Source organism: Lontra canadensis, unplaced genomic scaffold (genome assembly GCF_010015895.1).
Source record: "Lontra canadensis isolate GAN:19392208 unplaced genomic scaffold, GSC_riverotter_1.0 scaffold13, whole genome shotgun sequence".
In the NCBI taxonomy this organism is placed as follows: Eukaryota; Metazoa; Chordata; class Mammalia; order Carnivora; family Mustelidae; genus Lontra; species Lontra canadensis.
The window spans coordinates 4943573-4966787 of NW_022631007.1; the positions used below are offsets into that span (position 1 = coordinate 4943573).

Consider the following 23215-nt stretch of genomic DNA (forward strand, 5'->3'; position numbering starts at 1 on the left):
TCACTGAGAGGGCATGACCACCAGCTGACCCATGAGCCCGGCCCTGGCAGTCAGTTGTCCGAGGCTCCTCACTGCTTACCCCTCTTTGGTATGTATGTGCCGCTGCCTTCCCCATTCCAGAGGCTGTCCCAAGCGCAGAGACTTGATAGCGATGTGGTGTTAGGGCCATCAGGATGATATACAAGACTTAACCCAGCTCAGGCCGCTATATAAACTTTTAAGACTCTGGTGAGTGGGGACAGAGATTTACTCGTCTTGCAGCCACTCAAGACAAGCCTTGTACGTAAGCTCCCCTGCTCATTAAAACTGCCACCCAGCAATGTAGAGTGACCTGCTTCTTTTTTCGGTCTCACACAATTAGACCCACAAAAATATCTATCTATCAATCTACAATAAACTGAATTTTTAACTATCTGGTCCTTTACCAGGGTTAGCTTGAGAAGCACTGCCTTAAAGAGTTATAAGAATTGTTGGCTGGATAACTAGTCGCTGACCTTGTTCTCGTCCCCCTCCGTTGTTACTTACACACACACACACACACACACACACACACACAAACACACCAGCACCCACAGGCTCTCCACTATACCTGCCTGCTTCCCTGTAGTTCAAGGACAGGGCTGCTGCAGACCATATATTCAGTGTATGAAGGTTGAGCACCAAGCATTCTGAACTCCATGACTTGTGTAAAAATAAGTACAAATGAAAATTAATCCATTTTTTGGCCTCGTGTCTATACTGAATTAAACATTTTGTTATGCCAAACAATCAGGCATTCACTGTTCTTTATTTAAACTGTCCACAGGCATGAACGCAGGGGGTCAGTATTAAGGAGAGTGCTCTGCACGCGACCTACCATCACGGCGCCGTTGTCCTGACCCACAAACACCCGTCTGCTGTCGTGGTGGTGGTGGTAAGCCAGAGCAGAGCACGGGGCTGCCAGAAAGACAGAGACCGTGTTATGAGCAAAGCTAGGCATTCTGAGTCATTGTTTAAAACACATTACTATAGAATTTACATTAAAAACAAGAGGGCAAGACTGTTTTAGAGAAAATAATGATGTAAATGGAATATGTTATTCAAGTTCTTTCTGTTGTTTTAGTTTAAAATACCAATTCAAAAAATCTTCTACATTATTTTTCTCACTTTGAGGGCAGCGAGCCAGCATGAAGCTTCATCTGGTTGAAACTCCTACCTGCAGACTGCAGAGTGTGGGGGCCAGTGCTCAGAGAGGAACCTGTTACCCAAACTCAGCAGGCCAACCTGGCCCCATGCCCCCTTCCCCATAACAGAGAGGCTGGAATCTGTGGAAAAGGGGTTCCTATCCCACTGTACATGTGAGCAAGCAGGGCAAGCCACTTTGGAATTATGTGCTCTCTTGAAGGGTCAAGAAAGGTTCCCCTTCCCGTGACATACACAACCTCAGTGTACAGGGAGTGAGGTGTACATGTGAGGTATACAAGTGAGTATACACATGTTCTTTGTCTGCAGCAGTGTTAAGTGCCTGGGATAGCACGTGCTTCTTCCCACGTCCATATCCCCTTCCAGGTTCTACCTGTCTTGCTTCCAGAAGCTTGGCCCAGAGAATGAGTTTCAGAAAGGAGAAACTCTACAACATCTCCTTCTGCTTAAAATCAGATTGAAGTGATCTGGAAAATGGAACATGTGGAAAAAGAAATATCTGGGTTCATATCAGCCTAAAGAAGTTTAACTGACCACAGGAGAACCGCGAGGGAATACATTTCGTGAAACAAACCTGAGTTTACTTCAAGGTAACACTTCTTATAAAAAAGTACAACAAAAAAAGGCTTATAAGTGACATGACCACTTGAAAACAGGTTAAAGTTTTCTCCCTACAAAGGGCTGACATTTTCTACTGAAGGATGAAGGTAAACTACGATGCTCCACTGCACCTGGAGGCAAAGACACGGCGAGCTGTATGATCAGATCACGGGAAGGGACTTTTTTCAGGTGCATTCAGAGAACTACCCCACTGGGAGGCAGGAGCTGCAGCTGTCTGCACACGAAGCAATTACACGTCACTGAAGCCTGTACCCCTCACCCACCACACCGAAGCGGGAGCCTATAAAGAATCAGTGTCTGGGTGGCTCAGAAGGTTAAGCGTCCAAATCTTGATTTCAGCTCAGGTCATGATCTGGGGTCATGAAATAAAGCCCCGTGTGGGACTCCGCACTGGATGTGGAGCCTGCTTAAGATTCTTTCTCTCCCTCTCCCTCTGCCTTTCTCTTTCTCTCTAAAAAAGAATGATCGAGTTTAAGAATTATAACCACAGGGCTGCCTGGGTGGCTCAGTGGGTTGGGCCTCTGCCTTCAGCTCGGGTCATGATCTCAGGGTCCTGGGATCGAGTCCCACATCGGGCTTTCTGCTGGGCAGTGAGCCTGCTTCCTCCTCTCTCTCTCTCCCTACTTGTGATCTCTCTCTGTCAAATAAATAAAATCTTAAAAAAAAAAAAAAGAATTATAACCACAAAGGTATAAATATCTTTGTCATATAAAGTACTCTATATTTTTATTTTTATTTTTTTAAAAGATTTTATTTATTTATTTGACAGAGAGAGATCACAAGTAGGCAGAGAGAAAGGTTGGGGGAAGCAGGCTCCCCACTGAGCAGAGAACCCGATGTGGGGCTCATCCCAGGACCCTGGGATCATGACCTGAGCCGAAGGCAGAGGCTTTAACACAGGGAGCCACCCAGGTGCCCCTGAAGTACTCTTTAATAACTATCATGAAAATATCTTGGGGGGGGGCCTGGGTGGCTCAGTGGGTGAAGTGTCTGCCCTTGGCTCAAGTCATGATCCCAGGTTCCTGGGATTGAGCCCTGCATCAGGCTCCCTGCTCAGGGGGGAGCCTGCTTCTCCCTCTGCCTCCACCTCTCTCTCTCTCTCTCCGTCTCTCATTAAGAAATAAATAAAATCTTTTAGAAAATAATAATAATAAAATTATCTTTGGCAAATCAAACATGCATTGGTGATTTCTGATTCATTGTCACCATTTTGCTTACTTTTAGGTTGGTACAAAATCTTAATGCTTTAGTTTTAAGCTTCTTTTCAATTCTTTTTATGTCCAACCCTATAACAAACTATACATAAATATGTAACATCCTCTTGTGTAAAATTTACAATGTGCTGAGTAGTTTTATGAGGCTAGAGAATTCTCACATTGGGGGGGATAAAAAAGCTTCCCTAATTTATTTGCTATGTATCCAAAGATGTCCTGGCATTTTTCCCCAGAAGGGAAGCTTCTAATGAGATAAGTGGTATTAATTTAAAAAAATTAGATATTCACAGTTGTATAAACACACAAAACATACATCATCTTTCAAATCAGTGACCTTTTAAAAAAGCATCATTGCAATCCAAAATCATAAGCTTAAAACTCAAGTTTCATAAATAAAGGTTATTTCTGTTTTTTTGGAATATAGCCGGGCTCCTCCGTTTATATACTGTTTATGGTTGCTTCCATGCTGTAATGGCAGAGTTGAGTGGTTGCCAAAGAGGCTGTCTGGCCCACAACGTCTAGATATTTACAGGTCGACCCTTCACTAAAAAACCTGGGAGGCAGCACAGTTCTGGAGTCTGACGGGTGTGGACGGAATTCCCGCCACAAGCAACGGACTCAACCTCTGGTGTCAGTTTCCTCACTCACCAAACGGTGAAAAAATCATCTACCTTATACAGCTGTGTGATTTCATAAAAGTGGTATTGTAAAAAAATAGGCAGGAGTCACACAGTAGATCACAGAAACTAGGGGTTACCATTTTTCTTCAGCTAAAGCATATTCTGAAATTTATTTTTGTTACAAGAAGTAAAGTTATGAAAAAACTCAACCGCACAGAGCAGTACAGTAAGGATTGGCTTATTGATCACAAGAAAAAGTTCAAATTGGTGGATGGTCACTAAAATGTCCTCAACTGGGTAATCTGCAGATAGTTTTTGGAACAGGTCACTTCGCATACTTTGAACTCATCTTCAATTAGAAGTCCCTGTAAAGCAGTCGTTTCTCATCATTCATTCACCCTGCTCTCTGCTGGAGGCCTTCGTACAGTCCCAGCAGTGACGCAGTTCCAGATGGAAGTGTAAGGTGCAGTAGGGAAGCATCTGGAAGCCATAAGCTGAATATGTTTAGGGGCAAACATATGGATGTCGGCCACTCACAGAGACGCTATGCCTGTTCTTTCCAGTTGTTGCTGGTCCTTCCAGACACAGCATTCTGGGAGCTGCTTTGGCTGGTGGGGGCGGGGGAGCATTTAAACTGAGTTAGCAAGGGATGGCAACTGAGATAGCCAAAGCCATGAGCTCAAGAACTAAAAGCCAAGGAAGAGTGCACACTTCTGCTAAATTCGGAGAGAGCAAGTACAAAGCTGTATGAACTCTCTGGGATAAATATAAACCGAGGAGGAAGTTAACTGAACATAGGACAAAATCCATCTCTGTCTCTACTGCAGGAAACCTGAACTCCAAGGTCGAGGACGCAAGGGCATGAAGCTATGCCCAAAATGCGAAGTGCGGAGGAATGGAGGGGAAGGAGGACTAAGAGCAGTAGCGTTAACAAGACTGTTCACAAAGATGACAGAACATTCCCCAGCACTGGCAGGACTTCCTTTCCAGCTGTGAGATGCTTCCCTGGGCCGCTGAAGGGAAGGGCTTATCCGTCTGAGAGATGCTCTGCCCTGGTCCAAAACAATCAAACTCTGATTTGAAAATCTGTCCAACGGGCTCTATGAGTGCACATACTGAGACGCAGGGTCATCGTCATTGAGAATAAGCAAGGTCACGCAGCCACAGTCCACGTGGACGTGGGCAGGAAGTGCTACTGCTTGGCACAGTAAGTTGTGATTGGGTTTTCAGGGGGTCTTCTCAGAGGGGCCATACTGTAGAATTCTGTATCTCCCTTTGCAACAGTTATCGTTACAGCAGCAGCCCACAAAGTCTTCACATTCGTGGTGGAATTACCAAGACAGAGGTGAGCAGCCTGTCCAAGCTGTCCCAGGAAGGCAGGAAAAATCACACTCCTGATCGACTTCTGATTTTTTCTGTACGTGATCACAGAAGCTGAACAGTGCGCGCCCCGGGACAGATGCAGGAAGGAGAACGTGCCGGCAGAGAAAGGAGGTGCTCTGAAGGACGACCCAGATGGATTCCTCGGAACTTGCTGAAGAACTGGCTGTTCTGTGTTTGTAACACACTCTACTGCCTCTGGAATGAACTCTTGAGAAAGCTGGGAACACTGTCAACAGTGTCTGCAAACAATGGCAAGAGCTCTTCCTCGGAGGATCTGACCATAGCCTTCAGAAGAACAAAGCATCAAGCAAGCCCCAAATCCTTTCTCTTCCTCGGGGGTCTTCTGAACACCGAAACCATTAACGGGGGAAAATTCCTCATTAAGGACCAACATCACACGAGGGAGTGAATAGCGATGGTGCCTTCCGTGTTGGCCATTTGGGATAGCAGGACCCAACCCCAGAGTGGGCCCAGGGGCATCCAGGCCTCTGCCCAGGGCTTTCTTTCCAAGAAAGGAGGAAGAGAAGGAGGGGCAGGGACGGATGGCAAGGCCGCTCACATCCGCAGGAAGGCCTGGAACTTCGGTGTAATTTTATGTCACTGCCCCTCGGGGCTCTTTTAAAATCGCAGTGCAAAAGCTTTATCTTCTGGATTTATTTTGTGAACCTAGTGAACTATTGAGAAAATTCTCCACACAGAATGGATTATACTTCGGGCGCAATCTCTCAGTAGCACCCGGAAGTTTGTGAAAAGGGTGAGCAGAAGGCGGGTTATGAGGGCATGGGAGTACACGGCTCTTCTTTAGTGCCAGGCTCGGCCACTTCCAAGCACACAGTCATTCCGAACACAGGCTGGCAAAACAAAAACAAAGGAAAACCTGGGGGCAGTGAGGCACGCCCCTCCCCCTGCCTCTCCTTGTTTTTCAGTTTTGCTCAAGTCAGCTTTAGGTAAGCCAGCAGACCTGACTTCCTTTGCAAAAGAAAGGGAGTCTTCCTGCAGCTTACCACAGTCTGTTGGAGTATTAGGCAACTAAGAAACCCATTTTGAAATCTCGTAGCACTTTTTTAAAAAAAGCTTTTATTCATTTATGTATTTTTGTTGGGGGGGGGCGGGAGAGCAGAAGGGAATCTCAAACAGACTCCCTGCTGAGCAGATCTCACAACCCTGATATAAAGACCTGAGCCGAAATCGAAAGTCAGATGCTTAACTGACAGCCACCCAGGCACCCCTCTAGTAGCACTTTTTAATCAAGCACTTTGAACTCTGAATCACCAAAGGCATTAGACATACTTCCCTCAAGTGGAACAGTTCTGCTACTTACAGGCCATGGTGTGGTAAATGCTGGGCCAGTACTGACCACTGTCTCTTTTCAGCCATACTCGGATGGTTCTGTAGAGAAAAGAATGGAAGAGCAGTCTTTAGCAATTTCATCCTATTTGTGCTCCAGGGAAATATAATTATTTACTTTATTTTCAATCCTGTTTCCCAATTGACCTTATAACATCGATCAGTTGGACAAATTAGAGAAATACAGTAGCACCCACAAGTACTGCACACAGTACCTTATATACAAACCGTGCGTGCACGCACATGCATGCACACACAGACACACACACACCATATCTAGCTACATATCTATGACCATATGTGGCAAGTTATGTGGCAGCTATGAGTCAGAATTTCAAATAATTTTAATAATATGGAAAATCTTATTATATAAAAATATACAATGAAAACTGCTGCTTTTCTTAGTAAAAAACAAACTATGCAAACTTGGTCGCCTGCCATCTGAGCCAAATGAGGGGAGCAGAAGACATAAACAGAAAGAGAACGCTTCTGGAGAACTGGGAGAGATGTGCAGTGCCCCTACTGCTGCTGGTTCCCGATAATTCCTGGTCTTCCTGCCCTGGGGGAGGAAGTCATCCCACGCCAGGTCTCTGGGCCTCTCCTTTCATCAGAACCCGCACAGGGAGATGAGGAAATCCTGCACACAGGCAGGAAAATGACAAATGACCAAAATAGCCAAAGTTTAATATTCTAGCTTATCATGTCAGAAGAACAGTAAGGAACACTAGGGCTCTTCCTACTCCACTCGCAGAAGCTCCTCAAAGCTCCAGGTCCCATCCTCTTCCCAATGCCGGGGATGCTCACTGCATCTCCCCACACAGGCTCACTCTGCTTCTGTGCTGGGTCCCACGCATCCCACTGCCCCTGACTCTCAGCTCTGTCACAATCATGCTAGGATTTCTAACAGCAACGCAGATTCTCGTACACAGCTGGGACTGATTAAATGTCCGCACCTTAAATTAAAATATGTAAGTCTAAATGTTGACACGATCTGTCTTCATTTTGTTTGGCATTCAAGACAAGTGTGACTAGTCCATAAAGATAAAAATCAGAATGGTGTTGCTTCCAGGGGAGGAAGACAGAACGTAAAGAGATATGCAGGAACTTTCGGGGTAATGATAAGGGCTCTGGGGAGTTAGTTTCATGAGTACATGCATTTGACAGGACTTGCCCAACTACAATTCAGATCTATACAGATTACTGTATATAATTAGATTACAATAAAGACTAGATGTGACCTTCATTCATCCAAATAAATAAGAGGACCTAGCAGCAGAGTTGGCAAATTACTATTTTGTATATGAACTGGTTACAGGCCTCAGAGTAGGAGAAGCCATGTGTACAACACGCCATCTTCCAGCCACTGCTGATTGGTCACAATGGAACCTTTACCAACTTTCTCCACATCCCACCCCTGATCACAACTGGCTAGACCAGAAATGGGGCATCTGATCCTAGCTGGTCCCATTAGCTCCTCCCTGGGGAAATTAGGAACAGGGAGAGAGAAAAACAGATCAGTATCTCTGATAGTTGAAACGACGGTTTCTGGTCACATACTGTTTTCCAATTTGGACTGCAGAATGTTGCACATCAAAAAAAGGGAACAAATGAAGTCAACCTATTAAAAGAAGCAGAAGCAATCTGAAGAGGGTCCAGGTAAAAGGCCCTCATGCCCAAGACTGAGCTACTTCCCTAGTCTGGTGTTCTTTGAGGCAGATACCGCAGCATCCTTACCAGAAACACTCTCAATAGCTTAAGTCAGCCTGAGTTATTTCTGTTGTTGGCAATCAAGCAGATATTAATACAGGACATCTATCTGATGACACCAAGAATATCAGACCCAGTTTCTTCAGTTGAGCACATTAACCAAGCTCCTATGTGATGAGGTTCACAAGGCAGGATAATCAGGCAGACTTTCTTTCAAGATACCTGTATTGTGACAGTAAGTTCTAAAGTCTAAATTCATATGCAAAATTAAACGAGAGATTAAGAATAAAGCATATAGGAAGGGACCTTTAATTTTCGTAATTTGTAATTCCATATCCTCACAAACACACAGGCAGCTCAAAGAAGGACTCAGTGGCACATGCTCTCCCTCATGGAAGAAGAGCAAAACTCAGTAACGGAGAAGCTGGCCATGAGTGCCAAACCCTAAAGGTCACCTCTGCCATCCAGTCAGCTAACCTTGAAAAGTCTAATTCTTATTTCAAAAAGTTCAGAATGATATATAAAATAGCCCAAGGTCAATATGGAAACTACCCAGACACCAGCACCTTGGGAACACAGTATTACTTCCTTTGGAGGACAAACATTACAATTTAGTCTGCATCCAGCTGACACAGCAGAAAACTGGCAAGACTTCAATTATCTCACATGATGTTTCGTTTGAAAATCAATTACATCCGGGCAGAGAGAAGACCATCCTTGCTTGAGAATCAAGTTCCAAAACAGGCACCTGACCTTGAGAGTCCGCTCTACCTCTCCATATTCACATCTTCTACCTGGAATTCTGTCCCGTCTCTTTTCAAGCCTCGCTCTTTCCCCTCCTTCCACAACAATGCTAAAACCTCCCATTTCCAAGACTAAATCAAAACAATGTTAAGTTTAATACCTAACACTCCAGTACTCTACCCAGAACCAATGTATTAAACAAAGTTGTATAATTTCTACTAAATAATATAAGAATTTGTTTTGTATTGTGTTTAGAATGTCTCTTGATTGGGTAATAAATGGTTGTAATAGGCTTAAGTTGGGCTGCTTATTAAAAAAAAATCAACAAATTCGAGAGACAAAAAAAATTTACTATTCAGTAAACTGGAAGTAAAATCTAAGTTGAAAGCAACACAATAATACAATTTAGTAACATCTACAGGACAAAACTATTAAAAACTCTAGTATGTTATTAATAGACTATATAATCACCAAGTATCAAGATCAGATTGTTTTACTTCTATTAAAAACCACAGTATTTTCTGCCGAGCTGAATGTCTAAGCCAGTCTCTCTGAGTTAAATTAAAATATAACAGCTTAACTTTTCTTTAATATTTTGACAAGTTTACACCCACTCACCTAAACTCGTTTTTTATGCTTTGCTTGCTGCTTATTTTAGCCATTTTTTTTAATGGATGGGTTTTCTTTGAGATTCTAAGACCATGCCAGTCTGAAAAAAAAGTCTTTCCTTAAAACCAAAACCTTAGAAACATGTTCACCTTTGCCAGGCTCTACTTTTAAGTTATTTTAAAACAATAGTCTGATAGTTTTCCAAAAGGTACTTAGAAGGGAAATGTGTCATTTCTTTCAGAGCCTACATAAAATTTTTCCAGAGGTCTCCATGCTACTGTTACCTACACTGATCTCCTGTGCCCTTCTTGTTAGAGATCCTTGGGCTCACATACGGCTGCAGTATTTTCCAAGGGGAGGTGAGAAAAGCTGTTTCTATGTAAGATGGTAATGTGATACATGTATGATCACGCCGGACGCCCACCGCGACCATCACTTCATCTGTCATTCTTCAGCTAGCTGGATGATCTGCTTGTTTTCCAGATAAAGGAGAAGCCAAAGCTGGATGGTAAATTTTTATTTTAAGTATTTCCGACTGAAATGTGTTTAAAATGTATCGCCATGGAGGGCTAAGCAAATGAACAAGTGAAAACAGTAACAGAAATGCCATTTCTAGGGCTCTCATAATTTTCTGCCAGCGCTGTAAATCAGAACTCACTCTTCGGCCAGAATTTGTTCCATATACTGAGAAAAACGTTTCCTGCCTAACTAATACGGCTGCTACCACTCCTACTAATAGTAATGGCAACAAAAAGTGATTTAGGAATTCCACGCTTGGCAAATGAGTCCAAAGAAATTATTTAATAGGAAAAAAAGAATCACACATTACTAAAAAGTGCCTATGAGCATCATTCCAAGGAGTAAAAACTGGGAAATGTTAAATAATGAAATGGATTAATGTCATATTAATTCAACAGTTGACATAACCATTACAAATAGTTCTGAAAATCAGGAGTTCAGATAAGCTACTGAATTAGTATGCTCACGCAGTCATCAAAAATAGTTGCAAAGGGGCACCTGGGTGGCTCAGTGGGTTAAGCCTCTGCCTTCAGCTCAGGTCATGATCTCAGGGTCCTGGGATCGAGCCCTGCATCAGGCTCTCTGCTCAGCGGGGAGCCTGCTTCCTCCTCTCTCTCTGCCTGACTCTCTGCCTACTTGTGATTTCTGTCTGTCAAATAAATAAATAAAATCTTAAAAAAAAATAGTTGCAAACACTATGAACCCACGAGAAAATATTTATGAAATGTTCATTTTTTTGTAAAAAAAAAAAAAAAAAAGCACAATGTAAAATGATATATCTAACTGTTGTAATTAGGCTGGGAACACACCTGTGAAGCAGCCAAGGCCTTCAGCTCTGTTTCGGGGAGAGGGGGAGGTCCTGGAGCCCTGAGACTCGGAGAACTCCAGGGTCCCCAACCTCCACTCGGTAAGCAGAAGAACAAGCCAACCATTAAACAACGCTTCACGAGCCCTCAGGCACTCAAGGATATCATCTGTTCAACTTCAAGGCAGTTATCTAAATGTGAAGACTGGGGACCCCTAGGTGGCTCAGCGGGTTAAGCGTCTGCCTTTAGCTCTGGTCATGATCCCAGGATCCTGGGATCAAGCCCCGAGTCAGGATCCCAGCTCAGCGGAGAGTCTGCTTCTCCCTCTGCCCCTCACCCGATTTGTGCTCTCTCTCTTTTAAGTAAATAAAATTTAAAAAATCAATCAATAAATAAACGTGAAGACTGTGCACTCCCTACGAATGCATCCGTTAAAGCACTCCCAACACGAGCAAACAAGGCTGAGGAGTGACGCAGGCCTTGGACTGACGCTCCAGGGCAAGCACAGGCTCTAGAATCCAAGGCAACTCCAAGCAGGCTGCGGCCACTTCTCTTCAGTAAGGCAGAGCCTAAGAGGTTCTGGTCATCCCTCTCGGACAGCTCTCCTCTGAGGCTGATTCTGTCTTCAACAGACACTCCTGCCACGGGTGAGGCCTTGAAGTCTGGAGCTTGTCGCACCCCCATAGAGTCTAGTCAGGGATCTGATGCGTGGAGGAGGTTCGTGCAGAGGGCCACACACACCCAGAGCTAAGAAGGAGACACGGACCCATGGCCTGGGACTCAAGGACTAGAAGTGCTATGTGGACACAACCTTGAGAATGTCACCCCCCCCCCAGGAGAAGTGAGCAGGGGGCACAGCTGGGTGAAGGAATCAGATGCAGAAAGGCAGGAAAGAGAAGACCCCAAAAGACTCAGGGCCACGAGGCCTGAAAGACACAAGGCAATGCACTGTGCCTCTTGATAAACGTGCCCCTGCTTGACTTCTTCTAAGTTCACAGCAGTGAACTGTAGTGGCAGACAAAGCTGCTTCCTATACTCTAGAAAACACATCGGGATCCAAGAAAGGCTACTGTTGGTTGAGAACATGATGCCATATCCTCATGGCAATGACGACAGCTAAGACCTCCATTTTATACTTAGCAAAAGTAAGGAGAGTCAAAGTCCTAAAAACAAACAAACCAACATCAGTTTGTCTGGTTGTTTTGTCCAATTTTATTGCTCTTTTATCAGAGGATGATGAAAATTTCACATTTCAAAACATTACAAAAGTAAGTAATTCAAAGCCGAGCAGCTTTTATATGGTAAATAATAAAACAATTTTTTTTTTAAAAACCCTTTTTAGAAAATTCTACATTTTCTCCTCCAAAGCAGTAACCTCTAAACAATAAGGAAACATGAAGAATTAAGTAACTTTTTCCCTCCAAACAACTCTAGAGTGTGGAAGAGTCTAGGTCTAACTTCGAAGCTCTTATTTGGTACAAAGAAATCCTGACTTCTACGCTAAACAGGAACAGTGACTTAACAAAATCTCCCTTGACTAACATGTATTTTGTTTTTTGTTTCAAAATTTTCATTTAAATTCTAGCTAATATACAGTGCAATACTGGTTTCAGGAGCAGAATTCATCCCTTACATACAACACCCAGTGCTCATCACAAGTGGGCCCCTTAATCCCCATCATTCATCTAGCTCACCTCCCCACCCCCCTCCCTCCAGGCACCCTCAGTTTGTTTTCTATGTTTAAAAGTCTCTTACAGTTTGCTTCCCTCTCTTTTTTTTTTCCTTCCCATATGTTCATCTGTTTTTTTCCCCTAAATTCCACATGTGAGTGAAATCATTCAGTATCTGCCTTTCTGACTTATTTTGCTCAGCATAATACACTCTAGTTCTATCCATGTCATTGCAAATAGCAAGACTTCCTTCTTTGTAATGGCCAGTGTTCCATTATATGTATCATATGTATATAAAAATATATACACACACACCTTCTTTACCCATTCATCAGTCGATGGGCATTTATTTTTTGAATAAAATAAGAGAAGAGAAAAAGTTATTAAGAAAATCAAACTGAAAACACATTTATAGTACCATACTATAAGAAATCCACACAGAAGTGGGCCTGCACAGTCCAAAGTCATGTTGTTCAAGAGTCAGCTGTACTTGCTGTTTTAAGCCACTGAATTTTGAAGTGGCTTGTTTCATAGCAATAACTAAGTGATACAATGCTATCTGTTCCAAAAATAGAATACCCCCCTTTTTTTAAAGATTTTATTTATTTATCTGACAGAAAGAGAGAGAGAGAGAGAGAGCAGGCGCACACAAGCAGGGGGAGCGGCAGTCAGAAGGAAAAGCAGGCTCCCCACTGTACGGAGAGCCTGACACAGGGCTGGATCCCAGGACCTGGGGATCATGATCTGAGCCAAAGGCAGACGCTTACCTGACTGAGCCAACCAGGTGCCCCTAAATACTTTGAAGAATACTTAGAATTCTGACCTTAAAATGAAGGATAAAAATAGCAAATGGCCTTTACTGAGTGTCAAGGATTTAAAAGTACGGAATATACACGCATTAAAAGCAAGTTGAAAATGTAGGAAATCACCAAGTATTTATAAAGCCTCATCTGCTTGAACTAGAAAGAGGAGGAATGAAGATAGATTCCAAGCATGGTTCTTGTGAAAAGCACTGGCTCTCCAACCCGAAAGCATCTTGTGGGAGTGCAGATTAGTATCACATTTAAACCTAAAACTCCATGAGACAGACATCTGGATTCAATACAGTTTATTTTCCAATACGATTACCCTGAAAATCACGCCCACTCTTTGATAAATAGATTCAAAAAGCACACCAGTGCTTTGGTAAAATCACAAGGCCAAATTCTGTCTAGACCGACACATCAGCATTTCTAAAACCAGTTGTTGTTTTGTTTTGAAGTAGGCTCCGTACCCAGCGTTGTGCCCAAGGCTTGAACTCATGACCCTGAGATCAAGACCCAGTCTAAACTCAGGAGTTGGACGCCCAAATGACTGAGCCACTCAGGCGCCCCTTTTTAAATTTCTCAAAAAACACCCCAATTATCCCAAAACAGCTAAATGGAAGCAATTCAACCATTTTTACATTATAAACTGATAAATGAGGATTACTCAATTAACAATTAAACACAGAATACAGAGGACAGCATATGTTACAAATTAAGCCCAAGCCCTGGTATTTTTAAACTCTTACACTAGTTAAGTTTGAGGAAATCTGATTTCCCAGTCACTTGTAGGACTGCTGATACTATTTCATGTCTTGATCAATCACCAAACATTTCTGTTACCTTCAGCAAAGGATATTCCTCCCTACTCTAACTACCTTCCAGGGCTACAGACACCAAGTGTAACTCTGGAAGCCTCGGTGCTTTCTCTAACATCAGGATGCTAGCCTACAAGAGAAGGAAAAGGATATGGTCATCAGTGCAGTCTGCTTTTATCAAGTAAATAGCAGTTTCCTTTCAGCCAAGTCTCCTGAACTCTGTCCTCTTCATTCCTGCTGTGGAAAGAAGCCTTTCTCCTTTGGTAACAAAGGGGGGAAACACTAGATTTTTATTGAACTGACTATCTTAACAGAAAGGCAGGGAAACCACCTTTTTTTTTTCCCCCCGAGGAAAATTAGATTGGCTGAGAAAAATTTAAATTTCCATCTCCCCTACAGTCTAGGAAAGGAATTCTGAACAGCTTTAACTGCCCGTGATGATGATGCTTGGACTCCTGACTTTGTCACAGGCAGATTTCTAATCCCAAGAGGAAGGCCACTTACGTGGCACCTCCAGCAGCTCTTAAATGAGGAATGTCTCTCCAGAAGTCAGACAGATGGTTTTCTACCTGCACATGTTTTCTTTTTTACTTGAGGAACCATTCCTGTTGTTATCTGCTCACCGTTAGCATCAAAATGATTTTTGGTGACCTCTGTGCTACCAAGAAGGCTAAAAAGCCATCAGAACCTCTAGCAGCAGAAGCAATCCAGGCAGGAGGCGTCAACAGAGGGTCCATTAAACACTTCAGCTTAGGAAAAAAAAAAAAGTCCAAACTCTATCCATAGCCTACACGTCTCGAAACACAAGGTTAAACTAACCCCCCAAAAGCAAAGTTTGAGGCACTCAGGAAGAGCAGCCTCATTTCCAATTCTGTTCCACGCTTCTTTCTTCCTACCAGGTCTGTTTATTGATTCCTTCAAACTAACAAGTGAGAGACCACTGCCCACCGGCGTTCCATCTGGGAGTCTGGAAGTTTGGCAAGCGCTAGGCAGAGGGTTCCAGCCCCTGGTAAAAGCAGGAGTACGGAGTCGCTAATGAGCGTCCTGGGAGACAATACTTTACGTGTGTGGTCAGAAGTCAATGCTGGAGGAATGGAGCACTTTCTGTGTGACTCTACACAGGGTTAGGACTCCCAGAAGCTCATGCCGCTTTCCTCTGGCCTTCGACCCTTACCTTTCCTTCACCAGTTCTGTCTGTGTCCTTTCGCTGTAATAAACCATGGCCATGAGGACGACCATATGCTGGCAGTCCTCCTGATGAATCAATGAACTGAGGGGTGGTCTTGGGGCCCCCGAACACAGCAGGGCAAAGATTTTATAACAGAAAACTCATGACTGAAATGACTCCTGACCAATATGGAAATGATGAGAAGACATGACTCAAAGACAGTTACAAGAACTTAGGTTTGTAAGTGACTCCCAAAATTGTTCTTGTGCTACTTCATACAGAATTTTTTTTTATTTACACACATATACATGCAAAGCAAACTCTTTAGCTTTTGATGAGATTAAAATAATTCCGTGGGAAATAACAATAGCCAACACATACCCAGTGCTTTCCCTGTGCTGGCCACTGTTCGATGCACTTTGCGTCTTAACTAATCCAGTTTCGAGGCAGATTCTACCCCCATTCTGCAGATGAGAAAACTATGGCACAGAAAGAATAAGCAACCCGCCCCGGGTCACATGGCTGGGATTCAAGCTCAGGCATTCTGATCCAGAATCCGCTCATGACTATGCTATAAAAAGAAAGTGATCCTCACAGTAAAGGGCCACCCTAACAACAGAGGAATAAATGCTTCCTGCCTTCTCACTTCTTCGTTTTATTTTCTAACACAAATCAAAGAGTCTACTTTTAGGCACTGCGTGACAACAAAAACACAGCAGTTAACACCCCGGGTTTCTGTAAAAGCCAACAGCTTCCAGCTATGCCAGGCTTTCTCTGAAGTGTAACGCTTAAACATCAAGTTGTTGATTCAAATTTGCTTCCATGTGAACAGTTAGTAAATATGTAATTTTTCCCTCAAACTACCTTAATATGCTTAGAAGTGTCTAAAAGGAAACAAGTACGTCAAAATAACGGCAGTAAGAAACGTAAATGTACCCATCTATGTTAAAAGTTGGATTTCTCTAATTGTTACGGTTTACCAGCCTAAGTGCAACGTCCAAAACACACAAGATCTGCCTTTGTTTGACTGTGGCCAGGAAACTGAGTTCCCCGCAGAAATCGATCATGGCCCCCAGATCCTGATGCAAGGGCAGAAGCATGCTCATCCTCCAACTGTCTTCCAAACACGAACACGGCAGGACTGCAGCCTTGCCTTACTTCTAAGGCTTTATCATAAAGTTTTTTCTTTTAAAAATTCTACCCTTCCACTGACTCTTAAGAAATTTTTGGTGCAGTCCATAGGAAAAGAAAAAGTTCAAAAGGCAAATGTGTCCAGGGGATGGGTTTCTCGCCGTCTAACCACTTTTCAGTTCTGCTCAGAAAGCGGAGTCTCGTTTTCTGTTCCCACTATCAGGAAAATGATTGCTGTGGTTCAAGTTCCTAAACTGACAACTCAGGTTAGTCCTTTTACTTTTACAGTTTCCTGAACTCAAGAGAGAGACAGTCCGTCCTATTTTATTGATTCAAGAATTTTTTTTTTTTTAAGCTTTACAAACATAGCGCACTTGGCAAGCAGAAAAACAGCAGTTCCCAAGTTCAGGCAACTGCAAACTAAAGTTTAAAACACAAATTCAGGTCTAGTGTGACAAAGGAGTTTGGGGTAATTATGACTCTAACAAAATCTACATGAATGCACACAAGAGAGGAGTTCCCATTTTTTGTTAACCCTTTGTGGTACAGGAATTCCAACATTTCGGATCAGACCCCTAAGCTCACTGGCCAAACCATTTCCAGTGACTCCAGGTACAATGGAATTAGGCTCAGTGTTCCACATGGGTTTAACACTCTTTGAGGGGATTGTGTGTTTTCAGATTTGTTGTACACAGGTTGTTTTTTTTTTTTTTTTTTTTTAAAGATTTTATTTATTTGACAGAGATCACAAGTAGGCAAAGAGGCAGGCAGAGAGAGGGGGAAGCAGGCTCCCTGCTGAGCAGAGAGCCCGATTCGGGGCTGTATCCCAGGACCCTGAGATCATGACCTGAGCCAAAGGCAGAGGCCTAACACACTGAGGCACCCAGGTTCCCCCACAGTTTGGTTTTAATGGGAAATCGATGGGCACATGGAAATGACTCCAGATAAATATATCCCAGAAACTGACAGAAAAGAAGGCGAAGTATACAGTGTTCGCCCCCAGTGGGCCTATGCAGGCAAGCACCATGACAAGTAACTCTGATACAAAGTGGTTCTCAAAGTGGGGTTCCTGGACCAGCAGCATCAACATCACTGGGAACTTGGAAGAAAGGCAAACTCTCAAGCCCCACCCCAGCCTCAGTGTCAGAATCTGATACAGGCTCAAGTTTGAGAACCACTGTCGAGAAAGACCAGATAATTACACGAAGCCTAATAATTACACGAAGCCTAACCCAGGTATCTCAAACACGGCACTACTGACATCTGGGGCTGGTAATTCTTTTCGTGAGGTACTTGGTGTCCTGCACTTTACAGGATGCTGTGCCCCATCTCTGGCCTCTACCCACTAGATGCCAGCAATACCCTCCTCCAGTTGCAACAACCAAAATGTCTCCAGACCCTGCCAAAATGCCCTGTGGGCCCAAACCACCCTCTTTGAGGACCACCGGCCTAGTTTAGAAAACTGGACACTAACTTCAGGTGACCCTCACATCTTTCACTTTTCCTCTCAAAATGCTCTCAAGCCAGTTCCCACTGCTTTTAGCATTTATAAAACGAATTAACTTTAGCTGGAACCTACTTTAAATGTTAAGAGTTAGTGTTCTGAGCATTAAAGCAGAAGTTATACAGAAAAGGTGTAAGCTTTGTTTAAAAAAAAAAAATTAAAAGAAGGAAGGATAATTCAATCATAGCAAAAGGTAGAATCCTAGCATTTTACACTTGCTGCTGGAACAGTCGATCAGTGATGGATACTGCCTGGATTCACTTTGCCCAAACACGCAGCTGGATGATGGCAGAAAGAACCAGAGCCTCCCAATCAGACCTGGGTTCAAATCTTCATCCAATCACTTACTAGCTACAAGGCCTTGGGGAGTGACTTCAGGATCCTTTATGCCTCCATTTCCTAAACATTAAAGGCCCACCGCAGTGGGATGCATAAACCCAACGTCTGTTCCAAACACCCCAGGCAGGGCCTGGGGACAGCCCCTGAGGTTACATGCACGGCTGCTTCTGCAGGAGAACACATGAGCACTCACACAGCACGGGATAAATAAAGAGTACAGTCTCGTCTCTTCAGGCCAAGTTTTTGCACCAGTGAGTTTTCAGGCCCAGTTTACAAACAAACAAACTAACCCACCTGTGACTTTTAGAATACACTGAATTCTGGAACTACTGAAAAGGTTAAAAGATTAGCCATTGTTATTTCCAAAGTATAAATTCTGATCACATCACCTGCTTTGCAATCTCATGGTTCCTCACTACCAGCAAACAAGTCCAATTCTTAAGAGTGGTGCACAAGGAAGGCCCTTCCAAAACTGGACACTAGGCCCTCCAGCTCTCAGGACTCTCCCCTGCCATGGCTACTCATACACCTTTTGCTCTGGTCACCTAGATGTAACGGTGGTCCTTCACCACGTCCTGTTCTTTCCATCTGCCTGGTGCAGGGCTGTGCAGCCTCTTTCCTCCACACAGCCCACTCCTCTATCCAGTGACATCTCCTGAGGCTTTCCTTGAACCCTGGCCCTCAAGGACACTCTTTCCTCTGTGTCTCCCCAACACTCTGAAAGCTGAGAGCACAGGACCACCTCCTCATCGGTCCGTCCAGCTCTTTGGAAACAGAGATTTTGGCATCACTGTCATTCTACCCCACAGATCCAGCCCAATGTCTAATAAATACTTGTTTGATGAATAAGGGTGGTTAGTATTCTGTTTCCCTAGATGCCGGTTCCATCAGGTCAAGGGCCATAAAAATCAATGAATCAGAAGTCAGGAGGGCAGGTGCTGTGACTTTTGATCCCTGCTCTACTACCTGAGCCTGGACTCAATAGGTACAGTATTTCTAAATCTATGAATCAATGAATATATGAATATATAAATGAATGAATGATTGAAGAGGATGACACACATATATGACAATGTAAAGATGCAGTAGCACATCCAACAACAACAAAAACCCATAGCCAAGTGCTTTCATAAATTTGATAAAGTAAGGCACCTGCTCCAAAATGTCCTACCTTCAAGGAAGCTCCACGGGGCCTGAAACACAAATTAGAAACACAAGACTCCAAGCATCATCTGGTCCAGTCATCAGCAAGGGCCCTGCTGTGCCCCAGTGAAAAAATGAGCTGATCTAAGGCTCCCCCAGAACATTTCAGTCCCAGAGCAGCTAAGTAATCACTTTCCATAAAACATTTATCAGCACTGCTCCTAGCCAGTAATCTCAAATATTCAGCAATTTATCCAACATGCATGAGTCACGGATAAGATATTTTACTGAATAAGATAGCTAAGTTTTATAAAATGTTGTCTGCATCTAAGTTCATATCATGCAAATATCATTATTATGTCCTTTGCCTCTTCCCCCCCACCCCCCATTCCCTCTTCTCCCTCTGGCTCATGCTCCCACCCCCTTCTTCCTTTCTCTTACAGCTTCTGCACAACAACACCCCGGTCTTTCCAACTTCTCCCCACCTCCTTTGAGGTTAGCTACATGCAAATGAGCTGGAGAGGCTACTGCCTGCTTACAATAAAAGGCCTCAAAAAGCAAAATACAAAGGTCAAGTAGGCACTGAAGGCTTCAGGTTTTGTGTTCCCAATCAGGGCCTCTCAACAGTACTTCAAAAGCTATGACTGCGGAGTGCTGGACTATGCTGTCAGCTCTAAGGGGACAACAAGTACCTCCCATCTCCAGAAGGCTTTTATGACTTTTGAAATATCACCATTTAAGAACACTCATTGTAGCAAGGAAACACAATTTCACTCTGCAGACATCAGTCATTTCCTCCAAATTCCCATCATAAAGCCACAAACCTTTTAAACACTTAAGGTTTTAAAAACACTAAAGTTTTAATACAAATAATATGTCTTCAATCCAATCACACAGCCCTGGGCCAACCAATGAGCTGGAAAGAAGTGACTTTAGGTGCATAGAGACATGCTTTAGCTATGAGTTTAATTCTTTATGGCAAGTGATACTGGTTTTCCATTAACGGTGGAAAATAAATTTTTCCTTGAAATAAAAGCATCTAACCTTTTCAAAGATAAATCTCTTTTACAAAACAAAACAAAACAAACACCCAAAAAACTATGTAGTAAATAAGAGTTCAGATGGTAATAGCAGCTGTAAAAAAAATAATAACTGATCTAGGGAGCCGGTGCTGTGCGAAAAGAGTTGTCAACCCCAGAGTAGAGAAGTAAGAGAGTGAAAGCCCCGAAGTTCTGCTGAGAGCAGGGAATCCCTGGCACTGCCGCCAGTGCTCCAGGGTCCAAGGCTTGGAACGGACCGCCGAGGTCCAAGCACCCCCACCACCCCCACCCCATAGAGGTCGCGACGCTTTCGAGGAGCAAGCAAAACCCCACAAAGGAGAGCAGGAACGGGAGTCCTGCGCTGGAAGGGGCGCGGTGGGACGGAGTTGCTAGGCTGGAAAGGGTGAGGATCCCGAGCCAGACAGGCGCGGTGGGGGGTCACTGACCGGAGGGGCTCAAGGGGACGAGGGTCCCGGGCTGGAGGGGCGGGTCCGGGGTCTCGGGCTAAAAGGGGGGGGGAGGCTCCCGGGCTGGGGGGCGCGGTGGGGGTTCCCGACTGAAGGGGCGCACTGGGACTGGGGTCCTGGGCTGGAAGGACGCAGTAGGACCGCGCGGCGGTCCGGAGGAGCGCTGTGGGACCAGGGTCTCGAGCTAAAGGGTGAAGATCCAGGACTGGAGGAGCGCGGCGCAATCCCGGGGGTCGAGGACGCCCCCACGCGGAGACGGAGACCGCCGACCCTACTGCCCCCACACCCCGTCGCCTGCGGGAGTACGGGCCGCCGGGATCGCGTCTCGGCCGGCGCACCACCCGCCGGCCCTACCTGTCCTCGCTGGCGGTGATGACACCGTCCTCCTTGGGGATAAGCAGCGCGGCCGTGACGGCGTCCTGGTGCCCCTCGATCTTGCTCAGCAGCACCGGACGGCTGCTCTGCGGCCTGGAGTGGATCTCGGCCGCCATGTTCGCGCGGCGGCGGCGGCGGCGGCTGCGGCGGCTGCGGCCTCCCCAGCGGGCGGCCCATCAGCTGACGGCCGGGCGGGCGGGGACGCGCGGGTTCTGCTCCGGCTCCCGGGGCCGCGTGGGCGCTGCGCCGCCGTAAGCTCCCGAGTGCTGCCGCCCCAGCCCGTATTGCCTGGGGAAGCCGCGCAGCCGAAAACTCCGAAGGCCGGCGGAGCGCCCTAGACGGCGCCTGCCGCGGTCGCGGAAAGTGATAAAGGTTGAAAAATGAAGGCATTTACCCAGGAATGGATTGAGCAGTTGGAGGGGATGAGGAATTGTCTCCCAAACCAGAGCCTTCTGGAAATAATACCACTTTGTGTTTATTCTAAGAAGCCATTGTTTGGAAGACGTTCCAAGATACTGGAATTGTGAAAAAATATAGGGCAGTTTAGATTCCTTGAATGACAGTGACACTCATTAAGTGGTGACTATATACCAGGCACTATTCCAGTTTCTTTACACGGACTGTCTTACTTAATGCTGCTAATAAACTTTAGGAAATTGAGAGGTGAGTGTTTTTGTATTCTCATTTTAGAGACAAGAAAACTGGACCATGGAGAAGTTAAATTACTTGCTTAAAGTCGCACAGCTATTAGAAAGAGAAAAGTTGCTAGCTCTAGAACTCCAGGAGCTGGCTTGGTACTCTGAGCCAGGCCTCTGCATTGCTGGAAGCTGGCCTGGTGCTCACAGCTGGTTCTTGCAGAACATAAACATTAGACAATGCCACTCTATAATCATATATAAACACAGCAAAACATGAAATTGTTCAAGCCATGAAAATGAACAAATATCCCTCTATTCTGGTCAATAAAAGCGACTCCTGTTTCTTTACCAATTACAGATTTAGCTTCTGCCTAGTCTTCCTCCCTCTAGACCAAATTAAAACCTCCAGTCATAGAATTATCCCCGTTTCCTAACAGCATCCAGCCCAGTCCAGAGGAAAACCCTTCTTCCTTAAACCCTCCCTGAAATCACCTAATACAAACCCAAGTCCCACAATAAGTTCTTTCATTCACCAATGCCCCATAGTTCCCATCATATGCCTTCTGCCCATTAGCAACCAACCCAACATGTTCAACTATGAATGTGTTTCCAGTAGCTTTTGGCTGGAGTACATCAGTAGCTAAGTTAAAGGGTCATGATGGGGACCCAGAAAATCATTGACTCTGGAGACCTCCCCTCTCCAACCCACAATCCCCCCAACACTGTATTATTCTGACTAATGAATTGCAGAATTCCAATACAGTCGTGTGGTACACAGGGCTATCCAGCACTTAAAATGTGACTAGTCCAAATTGAGTTATGGTATGGGGGCAAAATACACACTGAATTTTAAAGACTCAGTATGACTAAACAAAAAGATATTTCATTAATAATTTTCATATCGCTTACATGTTGAAATGATAAAATTTAGATATACTGAGTTAGGTATTTTAAAAATTAATGCTACCTGTTTCTCATTATTTTTTAATATAGCTAATGAATTTTAAATTACACATGTGTTTCACAAAATAGTCATTCGTGGATTTATTCATTTATTCAACAAACATGTATTATACACCTACTAAGGACCATATGCTGGTAAGATGAATAAGACATGGTTCTTGCAAGGCTTTTACAGTATGATGATTAGACAGGCTACTAAACGACATTTTCAAACAACACATATCTATTGAGTGCCTGCTATGAGCCAGGCACCATTCTGCATGCAGCTGTGCTCCAAAGACACAAAAATCACTCATCCATTAGAACGTATACTCCAGTGAAAGAACCAGATAATAACATAAATAACTAAGTTACATAGTATATTAAAAGGTGGTAAGTGCTGTGAAAAAATATAACAGTGAAGG

At 44.2% G+C, this 23215-nt stretch overlaps 1 protein-coding gene across 1 annotated transcript in view; it reads right to left on the reverse strand.

Annotated features, from left to right (window-relative positions):
• The window catches only part of WDFY1 (WD repeat and FYVE domain containing 1), a 42877-nt gene extending 21522 nt beyond the window's left edge, over positions 1–21355 (reverse strand). The window contains exons 1-3 of the mRNA XM_032857341.1: positions 21190–21355; positions 6342–6409; positions 857–936 (exon numbers count right to left, since the gene is read on the reverse strand). Of these exons, the coding sequence (XP_032713232.1) occupies positions 857–936; positions 6342–6409; positions 21190–21326 (285 nt within the window). The 5' untranslated portion in view covers positions 21327–21355. The remainder of the gene's footprint in view (positions 1–856; positions 937–6341; positions 6410–21189) is intronic.
• Positions 21356–23215: the final 1860 nt, after the last annotated feature.